The sequence below is a fragment of the Suncus etruscus genome, chromosome 3 (genome assembly GCF_024139225.1).
Source record: "Suncus etruscus isolate mSunEtr1 chromosome 3, mSunEtr1.pri.cur, whole genome shotgun sequence".
In the NCBI taxonomy this organism is placed as follows: Eukaryota; Metazoa; Chordata; class Mammalia; order Eulipotyphla; family Soricidae; genus Suncus; species Suncus etruscus.
In genome coordinates this window covers 9615368-9634371 of record NC_064850.1, presented here as the reverse complement: position 1 = coordinate 9634371, position 19004 = coordinate 9615368, and the positions used below count along the sequence as shown (strand labels likewise).

The window sequence follows — 19004 nt, the reverse complement described above, 5'->3', positions numbered from 1 at the left end:
AGCGGGTAGGGCACTAGCCATGCACATGGCTAACCTGAGTTCCATTTCTAAAACCCCATATAGTCCCCTGAGCACTGCCAGGAGTGATCCCTCAGCATAGAGCTAGGAGTGAGCCCTAAGAACTGCTGGGTGTGGCCCCCAAAATAATAATAATAATAATAATAATAAACTTCGTGAGAAACTAAATATACATAGTGTTTATTACAGTATAGTTAAATTTATTCTATTTTTACTCTTATTTGCAAATTACTCATCATCTTAGATATGTATGCATAGGGGATATATAAGGTTTGGTAATATCCGTAGTTTTAGACATCCCCTTGGGGAGGTCTTAGAATGAATCCCCATAGATCAGGAGGGACTACTGTACTTGTGTCCTCCCCAATGTAAGAACCTGGAGTAGCCCCTCATCAGAGATCTCAGTATCCCATTAACATCAAAACTCATTATCTGGAAAGCAACTTTCCTTGAACTGAACTAATGCAAGAGTGAATGAGGCAGCTGGATCTTGGCTAAGCTGTGGCCTGTGCATATCAAGGACACTTGCAGACACAATCGTGTCCAAGTCTTCTCAGTCAGGCACTGAAGCTGCTGGGATCTCCTGCTGCTACACCAGTGCCACTGAGATAAAGAGGTGTGATCAGTGTAAACATAGCTGGAAAAAAGTTCTCAGATGTCCACAACAGAACATTGGTCTTGTTGGTCTTGGTCTGCTCTTGTCATCTGTACCTTATCTGTACACTATCAGCTAGAAGTGCAGCAAAAAAACAAAAACAAAAACAAAACTTTCTACTGGTAAAATAGCCAAGTGCATGTAACCAGCCAACCTTCCTGAACACCATCTCTGCTAAATCACCAAGGATTAAGCCGTTTAGGGTTGGAGCAATGGAGTAGTGGTAGGGCGTTTGTCTTGCACACGCCTGACATAGGATGGACTGTGGTTCAATCCCCTGGCATCCCATATGGTCCCCCAAGCCAGGAATAACCCCTTAGCATCACCGAGTGTGGGCCCCCCCCAAAAAAAAGGAAGAAGGATTAAGCCTTTTTATTTGATGGGTTTAGATCCATCACAGAACTCTAACCTAAAGTCCTGCTGTATGTGGTTTTCATGAGAAGAGACTCCATTGAGGATACTACTGCATGTCCTCAGCACTGTAGTAGTATCTAGTGTGACTCCTCTTTCTTTTTGGGGACCACATCCAGCAGTTCTCAGAGGTCATTCCTAGCAGTACTCGGATCATGACCAGTTTGGGATTAAACCTGGTATTCCTGCTTACACTCCAGCCCTTTCAGCTAGTCCCTGGTCCCAATGACTTCTAACACAGAAATGATACTTTGAAGAGAAGGCGGCTTATGTTGGCCCCAGTTACCTAAGGGGAGCTTACAGTGGCCTTTTCAGGGCCAGGTCCTCTCCTCTTGCAACACCATCAGACTTACCAGCCCACACACAGTAAGTCAGAGAATTCTCTAAAGTGTAATGTGGCCCTATATAAAAGTAGAAACTGGTGGGGCCGGAGAGATAGCATGGAGGTAAGGCATTTGCCTTTCATGCAGAAGGTCAGTGGTTCAAATCCCAGTGTCCCATATGGTCCCCTGAGCCTGCCAGGAGTGATTTCTGAGCATAGAGCCAGGAGTAATCTCTGAGCACTGTTGGGTGTGATCCAAAAAAACAAAAACAAAACAAAAAGTAGAAACTGATCATTTGGATGAGGAAAATGTTTGGGGGTAACTCACTGTGAATGTTTGTTTAATTTTGGGTGTTGGGTCACAACCAAAAATGCTCAAGAGTTACTCTTTTGGGAGGAGGTTGGACCACACCTGGCGGTGCTCAGGGATTACTCCTGGTCCTTAGCTGGAGGTGAGCAGAACTCAGGTCCACGCTCTCCCCATGCAATCTGGAGACTAACCATCTCCAAGCAGCTTCAACCCTTCCAAACTGAGCCAGGTGGCAGGAATGTTCCGGGGACCCATCACAGAGACATCATAGAAAATGTTATTCTTTTATTATTTCAAGGAGGTAATACATAGCCCGATACACCAAAGCAAGAGGGAATTAGAGGCAGCACACGGCCAGTTTTTGAGAAGAGCCTCCTGCTGGATCTCCAAGCTCCCGTCTGCCCGCAGCCTACAGCTGCTCACAGAAATGCCCACCAGCCGCGTGGAGCTGGCTGCGTGGCAGCAGCGGGCAGATGACCCATCTGGACAGCCCATTGTCCAGAAAGGTTTCATGTGTGCAGCAGAGGCTGAAACACCCAATGGCGCATCAGTTCCGTCACATCTACACCGATCAACCCACTGTCTCGCCACAGAATGCTGGCCGAGCATGGGTTTATTTCTGAGAGCCTGGAGCAGGCGAGACATGAATAAATCCTGAGTCAGAGATTAAGGTGAAAGACTTAGTCGTGTTAACACTCTGGGCAAGAGAAGACAACACTGTCTCGAGGGAGGGAGGCTGGGTGGGGAGTCTGGTGGAAGATGGGACAATGCAGAATGTCACAGCCACAGGCTTGGGGGTGACAGAAGGTACAACATGGTACATGATGGGGTGGAGTAAGGGGGTGGGACCTGGGGCAGCTTCTTCTGACACAGAATTGAACAAGAGGTTCGTTTTTCCAGTCATAATTGATCTTCCATGTCTCATCACAGCCCTAGGCCGAGGCCCATCCTGCCAGGCCCTGCTCCACCCTACTGTGGTGGCTCAGTGCTCCATGACAGCATCTCCCTATGCCCCTGGTTCCTTTCTCTTGCCAATGACTCGAGAGGAGGTGAGAACCTCAGGCACCTCTGGGAGAAGCCCCAGAGCAAGGAGTTTTCTAAGAAATTCATTATGGTGGGACCCAACGAGCCATCTCAGTATGGAGCTGAGGTAATTCCACCGAAGAGAAGGGGCTCATTCCCGATGACTTAATGGTGGTGTGCAAATGGGCATTATGGCCACGGTTGGCTCAGGAAGCTGTGGTGCTCATGACGTCATTCACTTCAGCCAAGTTGGGGAGCTGCAGGGGGATGAGCTGCTCCTCCCAGCATGCACTGCTCCTCCTCAGCCCCTGGCCTGGCTGTTGCTGGCTGAAAGATTTTTGGTTTGATTGACAAATATGGGAAAAAATTTTGTTAACAATCACTCCATTGTGTTTTCCAAATCCAGAGCCATCCGTTATGTTTTTGTTTGACAGGGAAGGACAAAAAGCCACACACCCCCCTCAGACGGGCCAAGACTCGTGTAGCACAAAATGCACACCTAAAAACCCTGGTCTGGGAGAAGGCGGGGAGCACAGAGCTGTAGGACCCTGGGTCCTCTAGTTGGAGGTGGGCTCTGCTGTTGCCTCATCTTCGTGTTCCTTAAAGCCTGGGACGGGCTTCTGTAGAAAGTGCATAGTGGCCTGGATCACTTTCTCTGGTCCAATATTATACACAGGGTGTGTGGGCTGCTGCAAAGGGAAGAAGAGATGTGGGTTAGTCTTTAAACAGGCCTGGGAAGAGTGTAGGGCACCAGGCCAGAAGTTTTACATAAGGAATCATCTGCTGCAAAGAGACTCATCAGACAGGGCCAAATGTTACTCTGAGTTACTGGTAAAAATGTTTTACAGTTACATGAGACACAAAACAAGATTAGAGAGCCATTAAAATATTGTGCTTCCAAATATTTATGGAATATTTATGTGTGGATTTAGTTATCAAAAAATAGCAAACTGAATACAGCAGTATATTCTACACATTTATGCATCCATACATGATAGACTGTAGACAATTTTTGTTTTGGGGGGGCGGGGTCACACCCGGTGGTGTTTGTAGGTGTACCTATCTGAGACCCGCCCATTTCTGGGAGGGGTCTTGGGAACTGAATATTAGGTGTGACCTTACCTGCAAGACCCCGCCCATTCCTGGGAGGGGTCTTGGAATAGGTATATAAGCCTTTGAGCCAGGGGATTAGGGCTGCCCTGCTGGGCTCTCTGGCTTTTGGGTCTCTGCGTTCTGGTCTTTGACCAGCATGGAGCCCAAAGGGAAGATGGCTGAAAGGAGTTAAGAAGCAGGGCTAGCTAAGAATGGCTGAGTGCTTGAAAGGTGATGAGATAGGCCACACACATGTGGTGAATAGGGCATGAATAAAGCTGATGCTTCCTGATGCCTGTCTCTGAATGAGTCTGATTCCGCCGTTCACCTGGGCCTGGGACCAGCCGGCTGGATGGGGATTGCAGAGCCACGTGGCCTGGGATGGCATCCACTTCCATCCAGCCCCATCGTTAATTATTTGATTCAACAGTGTTCAGGGGTTACTCCTGGCTCTGTACTCAGAAATTGCTCCTGGCAGGTTCAGGGGACCATATGGGATGCCAGGAATTGAACCGGGGTCCTTCTGGGGTTGGCTACATGAAAGGCAAATGCCCTACCACTGTGCTATCACTCTGGCCCTTGTGGACAGTCTTAGTTGGGTGCAGGGTTCAGGCTCCTTCTGAGCTCAGGCCAGTCTCCTACAGCCAGGCCACTTGAGGGCTAGTTATAGGGGTGAGCTAATCACTTTTGAAGGATGCAGACAAAAATGAGTAAATCACACAGTGCACATTGTGAGGTGCCCTGCTGGAAGGCACATACCTGACACTGTGTGTCAAGTTTTTTTTTTGTTTGTTTTTGTTTTTGGGTCACACCCGGCAGTGTGTTACTCCTGGCTCTACGCTCAAGAGATCGCTCCTGGCAGGCTCTGGGAACCATATGGGATGCTGGGATTTGAACCACCGTCCTTCTGCATGCATGCAAGGCAAGCCCTACCTCCATGCTATCTCTCCGACCTGTCACAAGTTTTGAAATGACCTTATTTACATAAGGGAATCTGAGATGACATCTCTGGAGGGAGAGAAAGGGAGACAAAGGGCTCCAGAGAGGGCAGTGGGCTGCTTCGAGGCCTCTGGTAACACTACCTGCAGCTTCCTCAGCAGAGCCATAGAAGACCAGCCCTCTAAGTCCTAGGCTCCGGGATAAAGACCCATCCTGGGGGCCGGGCGGTGGCGCTGGAGGTAAGGTGCCTGCGCTAGCCTAGGACAGACCACGGTTCGATCCCCCGGCGTCCCATATGGTCCCCCAAGAAGCCAGGAGCAACTTCTGAGCGCATAGCCAGGAGTAACCCCTGAGCGTCACAGGGTGTGGCCCAAAAACCAAAAAAAAAAAAAAAAAAAAGACTCATCCTGGGGCTGGGATGATGGCTGAAGGTTTAGAGCACATGCATTCTATGTGGGAGCCCCAGGCTGGAAGCCTGGAATTCAACAGTCCCCCAGATACTGCTAGAAGTGGTCCCTGACCACAGACAGGTGTAGCCCCCACAAAAAAAAAGAAAATAAAATAAAAGAAAAGGAAATACAAAGCCTGAACAAAATGAATGTCCCCTTCACCAAGCCCAAAGTTTATCTAGAGGTGCATTCCTTCAGGGCAGCCCCTCGAGCAGTCTGTCTACACAGCAGGAATGTGGAGTTCCTGGCACTGGGCCCTCATGAAGGAGCAACATCAGCCTCGGTCCCAACTTACCAGAATGTTCTCTGGCACGCCCAGGATCACGTCGTGCAGCATCGCCCCACTGCCGAAGTGCTGTGCAATGGACAGGCCACTCAGGCAGTAGCAGGTGTGGTAGAAGTCCCGAGACCTGCAAGGACAGGCTGCTTGCTCTGAGCAAGGGTTCCTCTGCACCCCAGTACACCCACTCCACTGTTCCCCAATCTACCTATTCCCTCACTGCGCCCCAACTCCCCCAGACCCCCCACTGTGGTCTCCATTAAGATTTCATCCCTTGGGCCTGGAGAGGTAGCACAGCGGCGTTTGCCTTGCAAGCAGCTGATCCAGGACCAAAGGTGGTTGGTTCGAATCCCGGTGTCCCATATGGTCCCCTGTGCCTGCCAGGAGCTATTTCTGAGCAGACAGCCAGGACTAACCCCTGAGCACCACCGGGTGTGGCCCAAAAGAAACCAAAAAGAAAAATGAATAGGATGAATCTGAATTCTTTTTCTTCTTTGATCATAGCTCATAAAGATATTAGCTTTCCCAACAACAGTTGTGATGATCATGTTTATGACATGAAGGGAGTTAGTTGGAATCTTCACCATGTCCACAAAAGGAAAGATAGAAATCTTATGATCATGTCAAGACATGCAGAAAATAATGTCTGGTTCTTCACCCACTTATAATAACATAATAATGTTGAACAAAATGGGGATAGAAGAAACTAACTACCAGACAGCCAGCACTGTTCTTAATGGCAAAAATGGAAAGCCTTCCTTTAAGGACAGGACACTAGGCAAGGGTTTCCTCTCCACTGCTATTATTTACTGGAAGTCCTTAATATAGCAATTAGGTACAAAAAATTATTGACGGGCTGAAGAGATAGCATGGAGGTAAGGCATTTGACTTGCATGCAGAAGGACAGTGGTTCAAATCCCGGCATCCCATATGGTTCCCTGAACCTGCCAGGATCGATTTCTGAGTGTAGAGCCAGGAGTAGCCCCTGAGCGCTGCTGGGTGTGACCCAAAAACTAAGGAAGTAAGGAAGGAGGGAGGGAGGGAAGGAAGGAGTGAGGGAGGGAAGGAAGGAAGGAAGGAAGGAAGGAAGGAAGGAAGGAAGGAAGGAAGGAAGGAAGGAAGGAAGGAAGGAAGGAAGGAAGGAAGGAAGGTAGGGAGGAAGGAAGGAAGGAAGTTACCAATCCAGCAAACTTAAGGCATGAAGGGAAGGGAGGGAGAAGGGAGGGAGGGAAGGAAGGAAGGAAGGAAGGAAGGAAGGAAGGAAGGAAGGAAGGAAGGAGGAAGGAAGGAAGGAACAAGGAAGGAAGGAGGAAGGAAGGAAGGAAGGAAGGAAGGAAGGAGGAAGGAAGGAACAAGGAAGGAAGGAGGAAGGAAGGAAGGAAGGAAGGTAGGGAGGAAGGAAGGAAGGAAGGAAGTTACCAATCCAGCAAACTTAAGGCATGAAGGGAAGGGAGGGAGAAGGGAGGGAAGGAAGGAAGGAAGGAAGGAAGGAAGGAAGGAAGGAAGGAAGGAAGGAGGAAGGAAGGAAGGAACAAGGAAGGAAGGAGGAAGGAAGGAAGGAAGGAAGGAAGGAAGGAAGGAGGAAGGAAGGAGGAAGGAAGGAAGGAAGGAACAAGGAAGGAAGGAAGGAAGGAAGGAAGGAAGGAAGGAAAGTAAGTTACTAATCCAGCAAACTTAAGGCATAAAGGGGAGTGGATGGATGTACCAGGAAAGGGATGCTTCACAGGAGCACCAAGCAGCAGGGCAGAATGGGACCACCCTGAGCACACCCCTCCTTCTCTCCCTTCCTCCCTCCCTCCCTCCCCATCCTGTCCCCAGCCCTCGGAGAGAACTCACTTGCCAGGTTTGTCCAGAAGCCCCCCAGCTGGGCACTGGCAGCACATGAGAATGTACTCCTGCAGGGCCTGCTGATGAAACATCCAATGGGTCCTGCTGAGGGCCGGGTCCCCTGCAGAAAGAAAGGCAAAGGGTCAGTGTGGGCCTGGCCTGGTGCAAGCGCAGCCGTGCCTGCAAAGGGCTCTGTGCTTTCGTTTGTTTGTTTTTAAATTAAATTTGTTTCAGACACTGAGGTTTACAAACTTGTTCATAATACGGTTATTCCTGGCACTCTGTATTTCAACATTAATTGTCATCAGTTTCTCGGTCCCCCTTTAATATTGAATAAATATCAATTGTATTTAGTATTTGGTGTATTCCTATGGGAAATCAGAAATAAAATCATGGAGTAGTTGCGTGGTGATGCAGTGTAAAATATAAGGATCTGCAGTGCTGTGTTGATCAGCTCACAGGGTGCCAGTGGAAGTTTTAGGGCCCCTCTGCAGGGCCCCAGCGTGATCAGCTGTGAGGCCAGTATGTTCATGAGTTTTCCCTGCTAGTTGGGGGCTTTCTTTCAAGAGTTAAGAGTCTGTGGCTTTGGCCATTTGTGCAGACATGGTGGAATATTCATGAGCATGGCTGCAGACGCTTCTGGAAGTATGAGGTGGGGAGAGGCAGCCTGACCTATCCCCAAAGGTCCCTGCAGATGTCAGGGTCTCTGTGTTTATCTCTAATTGGAATCGTCACAGGTTCTGCTCTCCTTCCCCTCCAGGACAGTTCATTCTTGGGAACCTGCTACCTTCAGCTATGTCCCAGGGTATGCCCCTCCTCTTGAACCCTGGCCAGTTCACAGTGGTGAAGGGGGCACCCCATTACTTTGAAGACCACCCTCACCATACCTCTGTGGGCCAGAGACATGATGCTGGGGTTAGCTTTCCAGAAGGACCTCTGTTCTGCTCCTGTCAGAGTCTTTTCTGGGCATCTAAAGACATTTCCCCGCACGTCTCTGAAATTTGTTCACAAATGTGTAGACTCAAATTAACTGAAAAAACTGCTAATAGGGCTAATGATATAGTTTTTTTTTTTTTCTATTTATGCTCTCTGCGGAGCATTCTCCAAGTTTTATTCTCTTGGAGTCAAAGTGTTAAGAGGAATGACTACTAGTCATTGTCTTCCTGCATCGTATAATTCACTCGATATGGTAACCCCGCTGAAAGAAGCCATTTTGGTAATAATACCACAGGATAATATTTTGGTAATAATACCACACAAGTGTGCGGCTCCACTCTGCAGTGGATCCCTATGGTTGGAGAATTCTGAGCACTCTGTAATCAAGAGAGGAAAAGACAGACTGCCAACAGACAATGTGCACAGAAATGCTAACACGGAAATTGACCTTTGAAGGATGCGTGTAAAGAATGGACATGTAGGGCCCGGAGAGATAGCACAGTGGCCTTTGCCTTGCAAGCAGCCGACCCAGGACCAAAGGTGGTTGGTTCGAATCCCGGCATCCCATAGGGTCCCCCGGTGCCTGCCAGGAGCTATTTCTGAGCAGACAGCCAGGAGGAACCCCTGAGCAACGCCGGGTGTGGCCCAAAAACTAAAAAACAAACAAACAAACAAACAAACTCACAAATTTCAAATTGGTGATGGGAATCCCCCTTGATTTTATGTAAATATGTACCTAAAATATTATTGTCAACAATATGTAAGCCACTATGGATCAAAATAAAAATTATATTAAAAAAAAAGAATGGACATGTAAGCCACTTGTCAGGGTTCGGAAGATGGCTCAGTGGTATGCACGATCGAACCAGGGTTTGATAGATCAAACTCCTCTCTCTCTCTCTCTCTCTCTCTCTCTCTCTCTCTCTCTCTCTCTCTCTCTCTCTCTCTCTCTCTCTCTCTCTCTTTGGTGAATGTTTTATTTTGATATCTGGCTCCAACATTATCACCTACTGTATAAATGGCAACTGAAAGCTAATCTTTCTTCTCCCAGTCTTTTTTGTTTACATATATGCATTTTTTCTAATTATAAGCATTGTAATTTAGGATTTATTTTTGCTTTCGTTTTTTTTTTTTTTCATTCAGCACCACAGACATAAACTTTTCTATTTTGCTCATTTTCATTCCGCCATTCTAAAGAGTGATACAATATTTCGTTAAAAGGATGCACAAGGTTACTGAGTGAAGCTAGGCATTGAGACAAAACACTAAATTACCTTCTCTCTGGTAAAAATTCATGCATTTCTGGGCCGGGCGGTGGCGCTGGAGGTAAGGTGCCTGCCTTGCCTGCGCTAGCCTAGGACGGACCGCGGTTCGATCCCCCAGCGTCCCATATGGTCCCCCAAGCCAGGAGCGACTTCTGAGCGCATAGCCAGGAGTAACCCCTGAGCATCACCGGGTGTGGCCCAAAAACCAAAAAAAAAAAAAAATTCATGCATTTCTAATAAATGAATCAGAGAATTACTAAACAAAATATTTAGCTGCAGAATCTTCCAAAACAGAAAGCAAGGGGCCGGAGAGATAGCACAGTGGTAGGGTGTTTGTCTTGCATGCGGCCAACCTAGGATGGACCCCGGCCTCTATCTCTGGCATCCTATATGGTCCCCCAGCCTGCCAGGGGCGATTTCTGAGTGCCTAGCCAGGAGTAACCCCTGAGCACCGCCAGGTGTGACCCACAGACAAAAATCAAACAAACAAAAAACCACAAAGCAATTACCCTCGAACCTGGATTGGCTGCATGCAAGGCAGATGCCCTCCCAGCTGTGCTATGGTTCCTGCTCCACTTGCAATATTTTGATGATTTTCCTCCTACTTTCTCCCACACCTGTGGGCTCAGTTCATTTATTAGCAGATATAAATTACGCTAAGACTTGATCTTTTTTTACTTATTTCCAATTTCTCCTCGTAAATTACCAGACAATGCTACAATAATATCCACTAATCTATTTATTTATTTTACTTTAAAAAAGTCTAAAGGGGGAGCGAGAGATAGCATGGAGGTAAGGCATTTGCCTTGCATGCATAAGGATGGTGGTTCAACTCCTGGCATCCCATATGGTTCCCTGAGCCTGTCAGGAGCGATTTCCGAGCATAGAGTCAGGAGGGACCCCTGAGCGCTGCCTGGTGTGACCCAAAAACCAAAAAAAAAAAAAAAAAAAAAAAAAAGTTACCAGACAATGCTACAATAATATCTACTAATCTTATTTTTAAAAAGTCTAAAGGAGGGGCCCGGAGAGATAGCACAGCGGCATTTGCCTTGCAAGCAGCCGATCCAGGACCAAAGGTGGTTGGTTCGAATCCCGGTGTCCCATAGGGTCCCCCGTGCCTGCCAGGAGCTATTTCTGAGCAGACAGCCAGGAGTAACCCCTGAGCACCATCGGGTGTGGCCCAAAAACAAACAAACAAACAAACAAAGAAAAAGTCTAAAGGAGGGGCCGGGGTGATAGCACAGCAGTAGGTTGTTTGCCTTGCACGTGGCTGACCCAGGACGAACCTGGGTTCAATCCCCAGCATCCCATATGGTCCTCTGAGCCAGGAGCGATTTCTGAGCAAACAGCTAGGAGTAACACTTGAGCATCACTGGGTGTGGCCCAAAAACAAACAAAAAAAAAATCGGGGGTGTGGGAGAGATAGCACATCAGTAGGGCATTGACTTTGCATGAGGCAGTCCCAGGATGAACCTGGGTTTGATTCCCTGCATCCCATATGGTCCCCCAAGCTTGCCAGGAGCAATTTCTGAGCACAGAGCCAAGAGTAATCCCTGAGCACCACCCGCTGTGGCCCCCAAACTAACAAACAAAATCAAAAAACAAACAAATATTTCGCTTCTCTTCCTTTGGTGGTTGTGACACCAAGAGGCCACACACACTTGGCTGTGACACCAGCACACTGACAGTGGTTCTGCCCCCCCCAGGCTCTCACACTCTAGCTGTAATGCTCACCTGCACATGCAGTGGGGGGGGGGGGCACCACGTTCACTAATGCCAGGACCACCCCTGGCACACGGGACAGTGCTGGAGACCGAACCGCCCTGTGGCCTCACTGGCCTAGGACTTGGAAAGTGGATGTTTTGGCACTGACCTATTCCCAGGGACCCCTTTCATTTTGGTTTTGGGGCCATACCCGACAACGTTCGGGGGTTGCTTCTGGTTCTACACTCAGGAATCAGTCTTGCCAGTGTTCAGGGGACCATACAGAATGCTGGGGATCAAACCTAGGTTAGCTGCATCCAAGGCAAGCGCTCAGGCCCCTTATTTGACTTTTTTTTTTTTTTTTTCGGTTTTTGGTTTTTGGTCACACGCGGCAGCGTTCAGGAGTTACTCCTGGCTCTATGCTCAGAAATAGCTCTCCATGCCGGGATTTGAACCACCATTCTTCTGCATGCAAGGCAAACACCTTACCTCCATGCTATTTTTGTTTTTGTTTTTGGGCCACACCCGTAGAGCTCAGCGGTACTCCTTGCTCTGCACTCAGAAATTGCTCCTGGCAGGCTCAGGGGATCATACAGGGTGCTGGGAGTTGAACCTGGGTCTGTCTCCCGTCAGCCACTTGCAAGGCACACACACCCTTCTGCTGTGCTATCTCTCCAGCCCCCAGATATATATTGGTTTTTGGGCCACACCAGGGTTACTCCTGGCTATGTGTTCAGAAATCACTCCTGGCTTAGGGGACCATATGGGACCCCGGGGATCGAACTCTGGTCCGTTCTGGGTCAGCTGTATGCAAGGCAAATGCCCTACTGCTGTGCTATTGCTCCAGCCCTTTATTTTGCTTTTTATATGAAATGCAGAATGTGCTGCTGCCCTAACAACAAGGTGTTCAAGCTATTGTGAAACTGACCACAGGCCTCAGAAGGTTCTATTGTCTGTGTTTACAAGCTCCTTACGGGCATAATTAGCTAAAGGGCAGAAGTATTTCAATAGATACAAGTAAAGTACTTTAAAATTAATATAGCTGCTGGCTGGAGTCACTGTGGGAACCCCAGGTTGCTCCCTAACATTGCACGGTCCCCTCAGCCCCACCAGGAATGACCCCAAAACAAATTGAAAATGATTTTATAGTTACCAGCACAACTAAAGTTTTACCACACCTCCAGCATTGACCACTTCAAAAAAAGTTCTCAGAGATTAAAATATTCAAAAGAGGGGGCCAGTGAGGTGGCGCTAGAGGTAATGTTTCTGCCTTGCAAGCGCTAGCCAAGGAAGGACCTGGGTTTGATCCCCCGGTGTCCCATATGGTCCCCCCAAGCCAGGGGCAATTTCTGAGTGCTTAGCCAAGAGTAACCCCTGAGCATCAAATGGGTGTGGCTGAAAAACAAAACAAAATAAAAAACAAAACAAAGATTAAAAAAAATATTCAAAAGAGGGGCCGGAGTGTTAGTACTGGGGTAGGACATTTTTCTTGTACACAGCTGACCTAGGATGAACCACAGTTTGATTCCTGGCATCTCACAAGGTCCCCCGAACCTTCCAGGAGTGATTTCTGAGCCTAGAGCCAGAAGTAACCCCTGAGCACTGCTGGGTGTGACTCAAGCCCCAAAATAAATAAATAAATAAACAAATAAATGTCTAAAAATGTTCCAAATAAATAATATCTGGTCAGCTATTTTAATTCATATGCCTTTTATTATTAATTAGGGTGAAATTTCCCATAAATGCTATCTACCAGTTGCATTTTGCTGTATAAGTATCTATTGGTCCTTTGTCTTCTACAATCCAACTATCAATTTTATTAATCTGACACTTTATTATATTTATTAAATTAAAATTTAATTATATTTATTTATTTGATTATACTTATGTCTATATTAAATACTATACCCAAGTTCCTCCTTGTTTTTGCTGTTCTATTTTGCTAAATGAATTTGTTTGTTTGTTTTGGGCCACAGCCTGTGATGCTCAGGGGTTACTCCTGGCTTGGGGTACCATATAGGACACTGAGGGATCGAACCTCGGTCCGTCCTAGGTCAGTCACATGCAAGGCAAACACCCTACCACTGTGCCACTGTTCCGGCCTGGCTAAATGAATTTTTATGTTACACAAGTAATTATACATGTACATTTTATGTATACTATAATCACATTGCTGATTTTTTCTTTGTTGATTCTTTTTTAACAAAAACATACATTTTTAAAAAACATATTTAGGGGTCATGGAGGTGGCCCAGTGGTATAGCACATGCTTCACATATTGAGGCCCTGAGTTCAATCCCCTGCATCACAAAACAAAACATAAAAGCAACAATAAAACCCATTACTGAAATAGGTTCAGAGCTTTTTTAGGCAGCAGTAAAATTTCAAAATTAATTGTCCTGAGAATTCCACAACTATGACTACACTCAAAACTACTGAACTATATGTCTCAAACAGGTAAACTATATGGTATATGAATCATATTTGAGAAAATTATTTTAAAACCATACTTATTGAACTTTAGAATTACACACCGGGCATCTACATTCCTTTCTTTTCTAACATACAAGAAATCAAGTACATGAGTTTGTGATAGCATTTCGAAAATTGAAGTGAAGTAAATGAGTGGTGATAACATTCCTGAAATTGGAATCTGAGAACTTGTTTGTCATTAAGATCAGTGTTTTGGTTCAGTTACTCCTACGTTAGTGAAAGTGAAAACACACCAAATTCATAAACTGGACAAGACACACTGGGAGAACTTGAATCTGCTCACAGCACACACAATCACGGTGAAATGAGGGGAGATATGATTAGAATTATAGGGGTGCACAGGAACCTGCCTTTTAAATCCTTTATACTGTTCCCTTAAATGACAGGTCCCCATTACATTACCACTTTGCATTTCAAAGGTTCCTTTCATCTACAAAATCAAAAGTCTTTCTAAACAATAATTCACAGGTGGACAAAAACACAGGCCTGAGGAATATCCCCCAGAACATCCAAGAAGCAGGTAACATCTACTGAAACAGAAAATCACTACCCTAATGCTTCCTTATTGTTCCAAAAAAAAAAAAAAAAAGAAATAACCCATTTTTAATCAGCATTTGGTGCGAAAAGAAATAAGCCATTGATTTAGTCAGCATTTGGTACTTTTTTATTCTTTTGATTTTTGGGCCATACCTAGTGGTGTCCAGGGGTTACTCATGGCTCTGCATTCAGAAACTGTTCCTGGCAGGATCGGGGGACCATATGGGATGCCAGGGATCGAACTCAGGCCTATCCCGGGTTGGCCACATGCAAGGCAAATGCCCTACTGCTGTACACTCCAGCCCCGAGCATTTGATACTTTAAAAAGAGTAATAATTCATTCTTCTATGCAAATACTGCTGAGGTCATCCCCGTAAGCCACTTGATTGCTCCATGCCAGTCCAGGCTCCAGCAAGGGCTCCCGGTTGTAGAATTGGCACCCTGTCACCTTTGGAAGCACAATGACCTTCATGTTTTAGAAAGGTATTTTTTCCTCTATGACAGCAAAAGGGGCGATTCACATGGTCATTGTTGAAAGAAAAATATAGTTCAAAAGTACATAGAAATTTAAAACTAGTCTCCTTCGCTCTCCTTCCTCTTTCATAGGTTTCACTGTGAAGTTCTATAAAGGCTTTCGGGAAGATCCCAGCAAGGCTTTTGTGCACCCTGCGTGCTCCGGGCCTGGCCTCTTCTCTGTCCATTTCAGCCCACTGGATGCAGCTGCCTGTGGACTGGTCATTACTGATTTCACTACTGGTCACCTTCTGATGGGCAGCTGGACTGTGAGCTAGTCAAACTATTCCAACATACACCCCTGGCTAATTTTCTACTGATAAGTGCACTTATCAAAAGTGTACTTGTTGATGTCAAATAAATTTTGGGGGGAAGAGAAACACACTGCTGCTGCTCAGGAATCACTCCTGGTGGGCTTGAGGGGCCATATGGGGTGCTGGGGATTGAATCTGGGTCCGCTGCGTGCAAGGCAAATGCCTTAATCACTGGACTATGACTGACCCCAAGTTAAACAATTTAAAGAGCTGCTTCCAACTGCCTCCAAAAAACCACACACCTATTTCCACTCCCACTGATACGACAAAAGCACCCGTTTGCCTGCATTCTACCCAAACGGCATCATGCTCCTAATCTCTGCCAATCTGATAGTGAAAAATGAAGAGTGCCCAGTTTGATCTGCGTTTCTCTCATGATCAGGTTTTGGGGAGATGCCTGGTCATCGACAGTGGTTAAAGACAAGAGTGTGAAGGCAGCAACTAAGTATGATAAAGCAAATCAACCTACCAAACCTTGTTTTCTCAGCTAAAGAGTGGGGGTGGGGTGATGATGAGGAGGAGGAGGAGGGGGATACCTTTATTTTCTGCCTGTGCCAAAAGCTACCTGTTCTTTTTATTTTTGGTTTTTAGGCCACACCTGGTGACGCTCAGGGGTTACTCCTGGCTCTATACCCAGAAATTGCTTCTGGGAGGCACAGGGGACCAAATGGGATGCCAGGATTCGAACCACAGTCCTTCTGCATGCAAGGCAAAGCCTTACCTCCATGCTATCTCTCCGGCCCAAAGGGTCACATATTTTAGTTGTGGTGTTTGTATGCATGATCAGTAGAAGTCACACTCATTTTCTTGTGCTGCTCTCTCACACACATACACACACACACATACACACACACACACACACACACACACACACACACACACGTTTCTGCCCTAGGAGTGCTAGTACCTCTTTAGTTGTAGTGAGGGTTGCACACACCTGACTGTGCACTGGTTTGTCACTTGTCAGATGGCAGACTTGCATGGATCACACTCAGCATATGGCATGTGCAGATCAAACTCACCACCTTCCTCTTACAAGGCAGATGCTTTTAGCCACTGAGGCATCCCCAGCCCCTCTTCATTTTTGAAGCCAACTTGTCAGTAAAACTGGAAGTACCTGATACTGCTCTCAAACATCTTTCTTTGACTGCTGCATATTTTGAATTTTTTTTATGGTGCATTTCCTTTTGATTCCTAATGTCAGATTTTGCCCATGCTTAAAGTACTTTCCTTCTTCCCAGACTTTTGCCTAGTCCAAGTTCACTGTTTCTTCTTTCTTGGGTGGGTGGGGGGAACACACCCAGAAATGCTCAGAGATTACTCTTTGCCCTGCAGTGCAGTACAGGTCCTGGTTGTATTCTGGGGACCAAATGGGATGCCAGGATCGAAGCTGGGTTGACCCTAATGCAAAGCAAGTTCTCTATCTGCTCTGTTATCTCTCTGGCCGAGTTCATAGGTGGAGCTTCAAATCCAACCTGGGGCCTATCCACGGCAGTGAAAAAGATGGAGGCGCCAAGATTCACTGGCAATCTTTTGGGGGCAAATCATTGAATGGGACTAGTCATCCAGAACTCAGCTTTAGCAAACCCAGTGTGAATGAGCGCCCAATGCAGACACTGGCATGCAGCTATGGTTCCAGCTCTGCATTTCTGTGTCCTGCCCCTCCCTGAAGGGACAGGCTTGGGAAAGGTGGAGGATTTACCAGGGGCTCAACCTCACTAGTTTCAAAAAAGGAAAATCACCAAAATTCCAAGTTATTCCCAAATGGAAGCTTAGATACTCGAGAATCATGGACTTCCCTAAGACTGTACAGGGGCTCTAAGATTAGAGAATGCTGCTGTCCCCCCTGAGATCTAAGCCCAGGGGTCAGGAACTGGGATGATAGGATTGGGTGAAAGAATTTAGCACAGGCAAGGAAGCTGTTTGACTGGGAGGCCATACCCAATGGCCGCAACTCAGAAGAAGAAAGGAAGAGGGGCCGGTGAGATGGCGCTAGAGGTAAAGGTGTCTGCCTTGCAAACACTAGCCAAGGAAGGACCGAGGTTCGATCCCCCGGCATCCCATATGGACCCCCAAGCCAGGGGCAATTTCTGAGTGCTTAGCCAGGAGTAACTTCTGAACATCAAATGGGTGTGGCCCCCAAAAAAAAATAAAAAAAAAAAAAGAAAGGAAGAGACTAGAGAGACTCAGAAAGAGCAGCCAATGCAGCAGCCTGTCTTGATGTAGCAGCAGGGAGGAGGTGAGCAGGAGAGAAGAATTCTCTTGAGCAGCAAGAAGACTACCTCTCTGGGCCAGGGTATCTAGCTGTGAGAACAGGTTGGCAGCCAGCAGGGAGGCCTGGATCTCCACACTGCTGCATACTTCCGCAGAGACGCCAAGTTCCTCATTTCACGGATATTCATGACAAAAAGGATTTAGTAGGAGACCCAGGGTTCAAGAGCCAGCAAGGGAAAGCTCCTTAATTTTTTGCTTGCTTTCTATTTCTAACCTCATTTGAGGCTCCACTGAAAGAAGCACATGTCTCCCCAAGTTAGAGGTGATGGGAAACGAATATTATTTAGGTTTCTTCACTGAAAGTCAAAACAAAGTTTCTAAGGGAGAAGCTACGCAACAACCAAGGATCTTTGTTCCTTGAGTTCCTGCTCACCTGCTTTTCATGCTACCCGAGTTCCAGCCTTCCAGCCTGCCATACTCCCTGGGTTTTGGCTCTCCGGCTCTCTGTCATCACCTCAACCATACAGCAAGGGGTTTCAGTACTGAGGTGACTAATACAAAATATCTCACTCAGCTGAGATGACAATCTTTGTGGGGGTTCAGAATAAGACCCAGCCTTCTACCACCAGATGGAGGGGGGCTGGAGCCATAGCATAGTAGTAGGGCAGTTGCCTTGCATGTAGCTGAACCAGGACAGTCGGTGGTTCAAATCCTGGCATCCCATATGGTCCCCGTGCCTGCCGGGAGCAATTTCTGAGCAATTTCTGAGCCAGAGCCTGGCGTAATCCAATGAGCACCATTGGATATGGCCCCAAATCAAAACAAAAATAAAAAACAACCAGATGGAAGCAGCAGCAATGATGACAACACAGGCACTAAGTCTTGGTCTGCGCTTGTATACTCAGGATCCTGCAGGGTAAGCATTTCCACCTCAAAATGGCGCCTCTAAGGAGGTATCTGGCAGCAGGAAAGTCCTCCTGGCCCTGCCAGTGGCTTGAGGCTCACCTTGAGCATGCAGGGCCCGGTGGAGCAGAGGCAGAAGCCCAGCCTGCCAGAAGGAGTAGCAGCCGTCCACCAGCTTGTTGCAGCGACCCTGAAATCCACCTTCAAACCGCATCTGCCGGCTTGTCACCCATTGCTGCAAAGGACAGGTGAGAGAGACAATTGTAGGTTGGAAGAGGCACAAAACACAGCCAGACAAGCTCTCCAGAAGCCACTCGGAGAAGTAGGGCCACTCACCATTTTAGGGTGGTGAGTCCCCAGGTGCCAGTGCTTGGGCTGCCTCCCTCCTTCCCGGCTGCAGTGCAGCATTCAAACTGACCCACCCCTGATCCCCAGCACTGATCTCTAACCACCTGATCTTGGGATCTGGGACCAAGAGAGTAAAGAGGGCAAGTTAATAATAAAGGCTTAATTAAGATATTTATTTGGTTAATTTGGGGGCCACACCCGGCAGTGCTCAGAGTTTACTCCTGACTCTGTGCTCAGAGATCACTCCTGATGGTGTTTAAGAAACTTTATGTGGGGCCAGAGAGATCGCATGGAGGTAGAGCATTTGCCTTTCATGCAGAAGGACAGTGGTTTGAATCCCGGCATCCCCTATGGTTTCCTGTGCCTGCCAGGAGCGATTTCTGAGCATAGAGCCAGGAGTAACCCCTAAGTGCTGCTGGGTGTGACCTCCCCCCCGCCAAAAAAAAGATTA

At 47.2% G+C, this 19004-nt stretch overlaps 1 protein-coding gene across 1 annotated transcript in view; it reads right to left on the bottom strand.

The window, feature by feature from the left end:
• Positions 1 to 1981: 1981 nt before the first annotated feature.
• Positions 1982 to 19004, bottom strand: part of FNTB (farnesyltransferase, CAAX box, beta) — a 90787-nt gene continuing 73764 nt past the window's right edge. The window contains 4 exon segments of the mRNA XM_049770546.1: positions 1982 to 3428; positions 5515 to 5629; positions 7336 to 7447; positions 18308 to 18440. Of these exon segments, the coding sequence (XP_049626503.1) occupies positions 3297 to 3428; positions 5515 to 5629; positions 7336 to 7447; positions 18308 to 18440 (492 nt within the window). The 3' untranslated portion in view covers positions 1982 to 3296.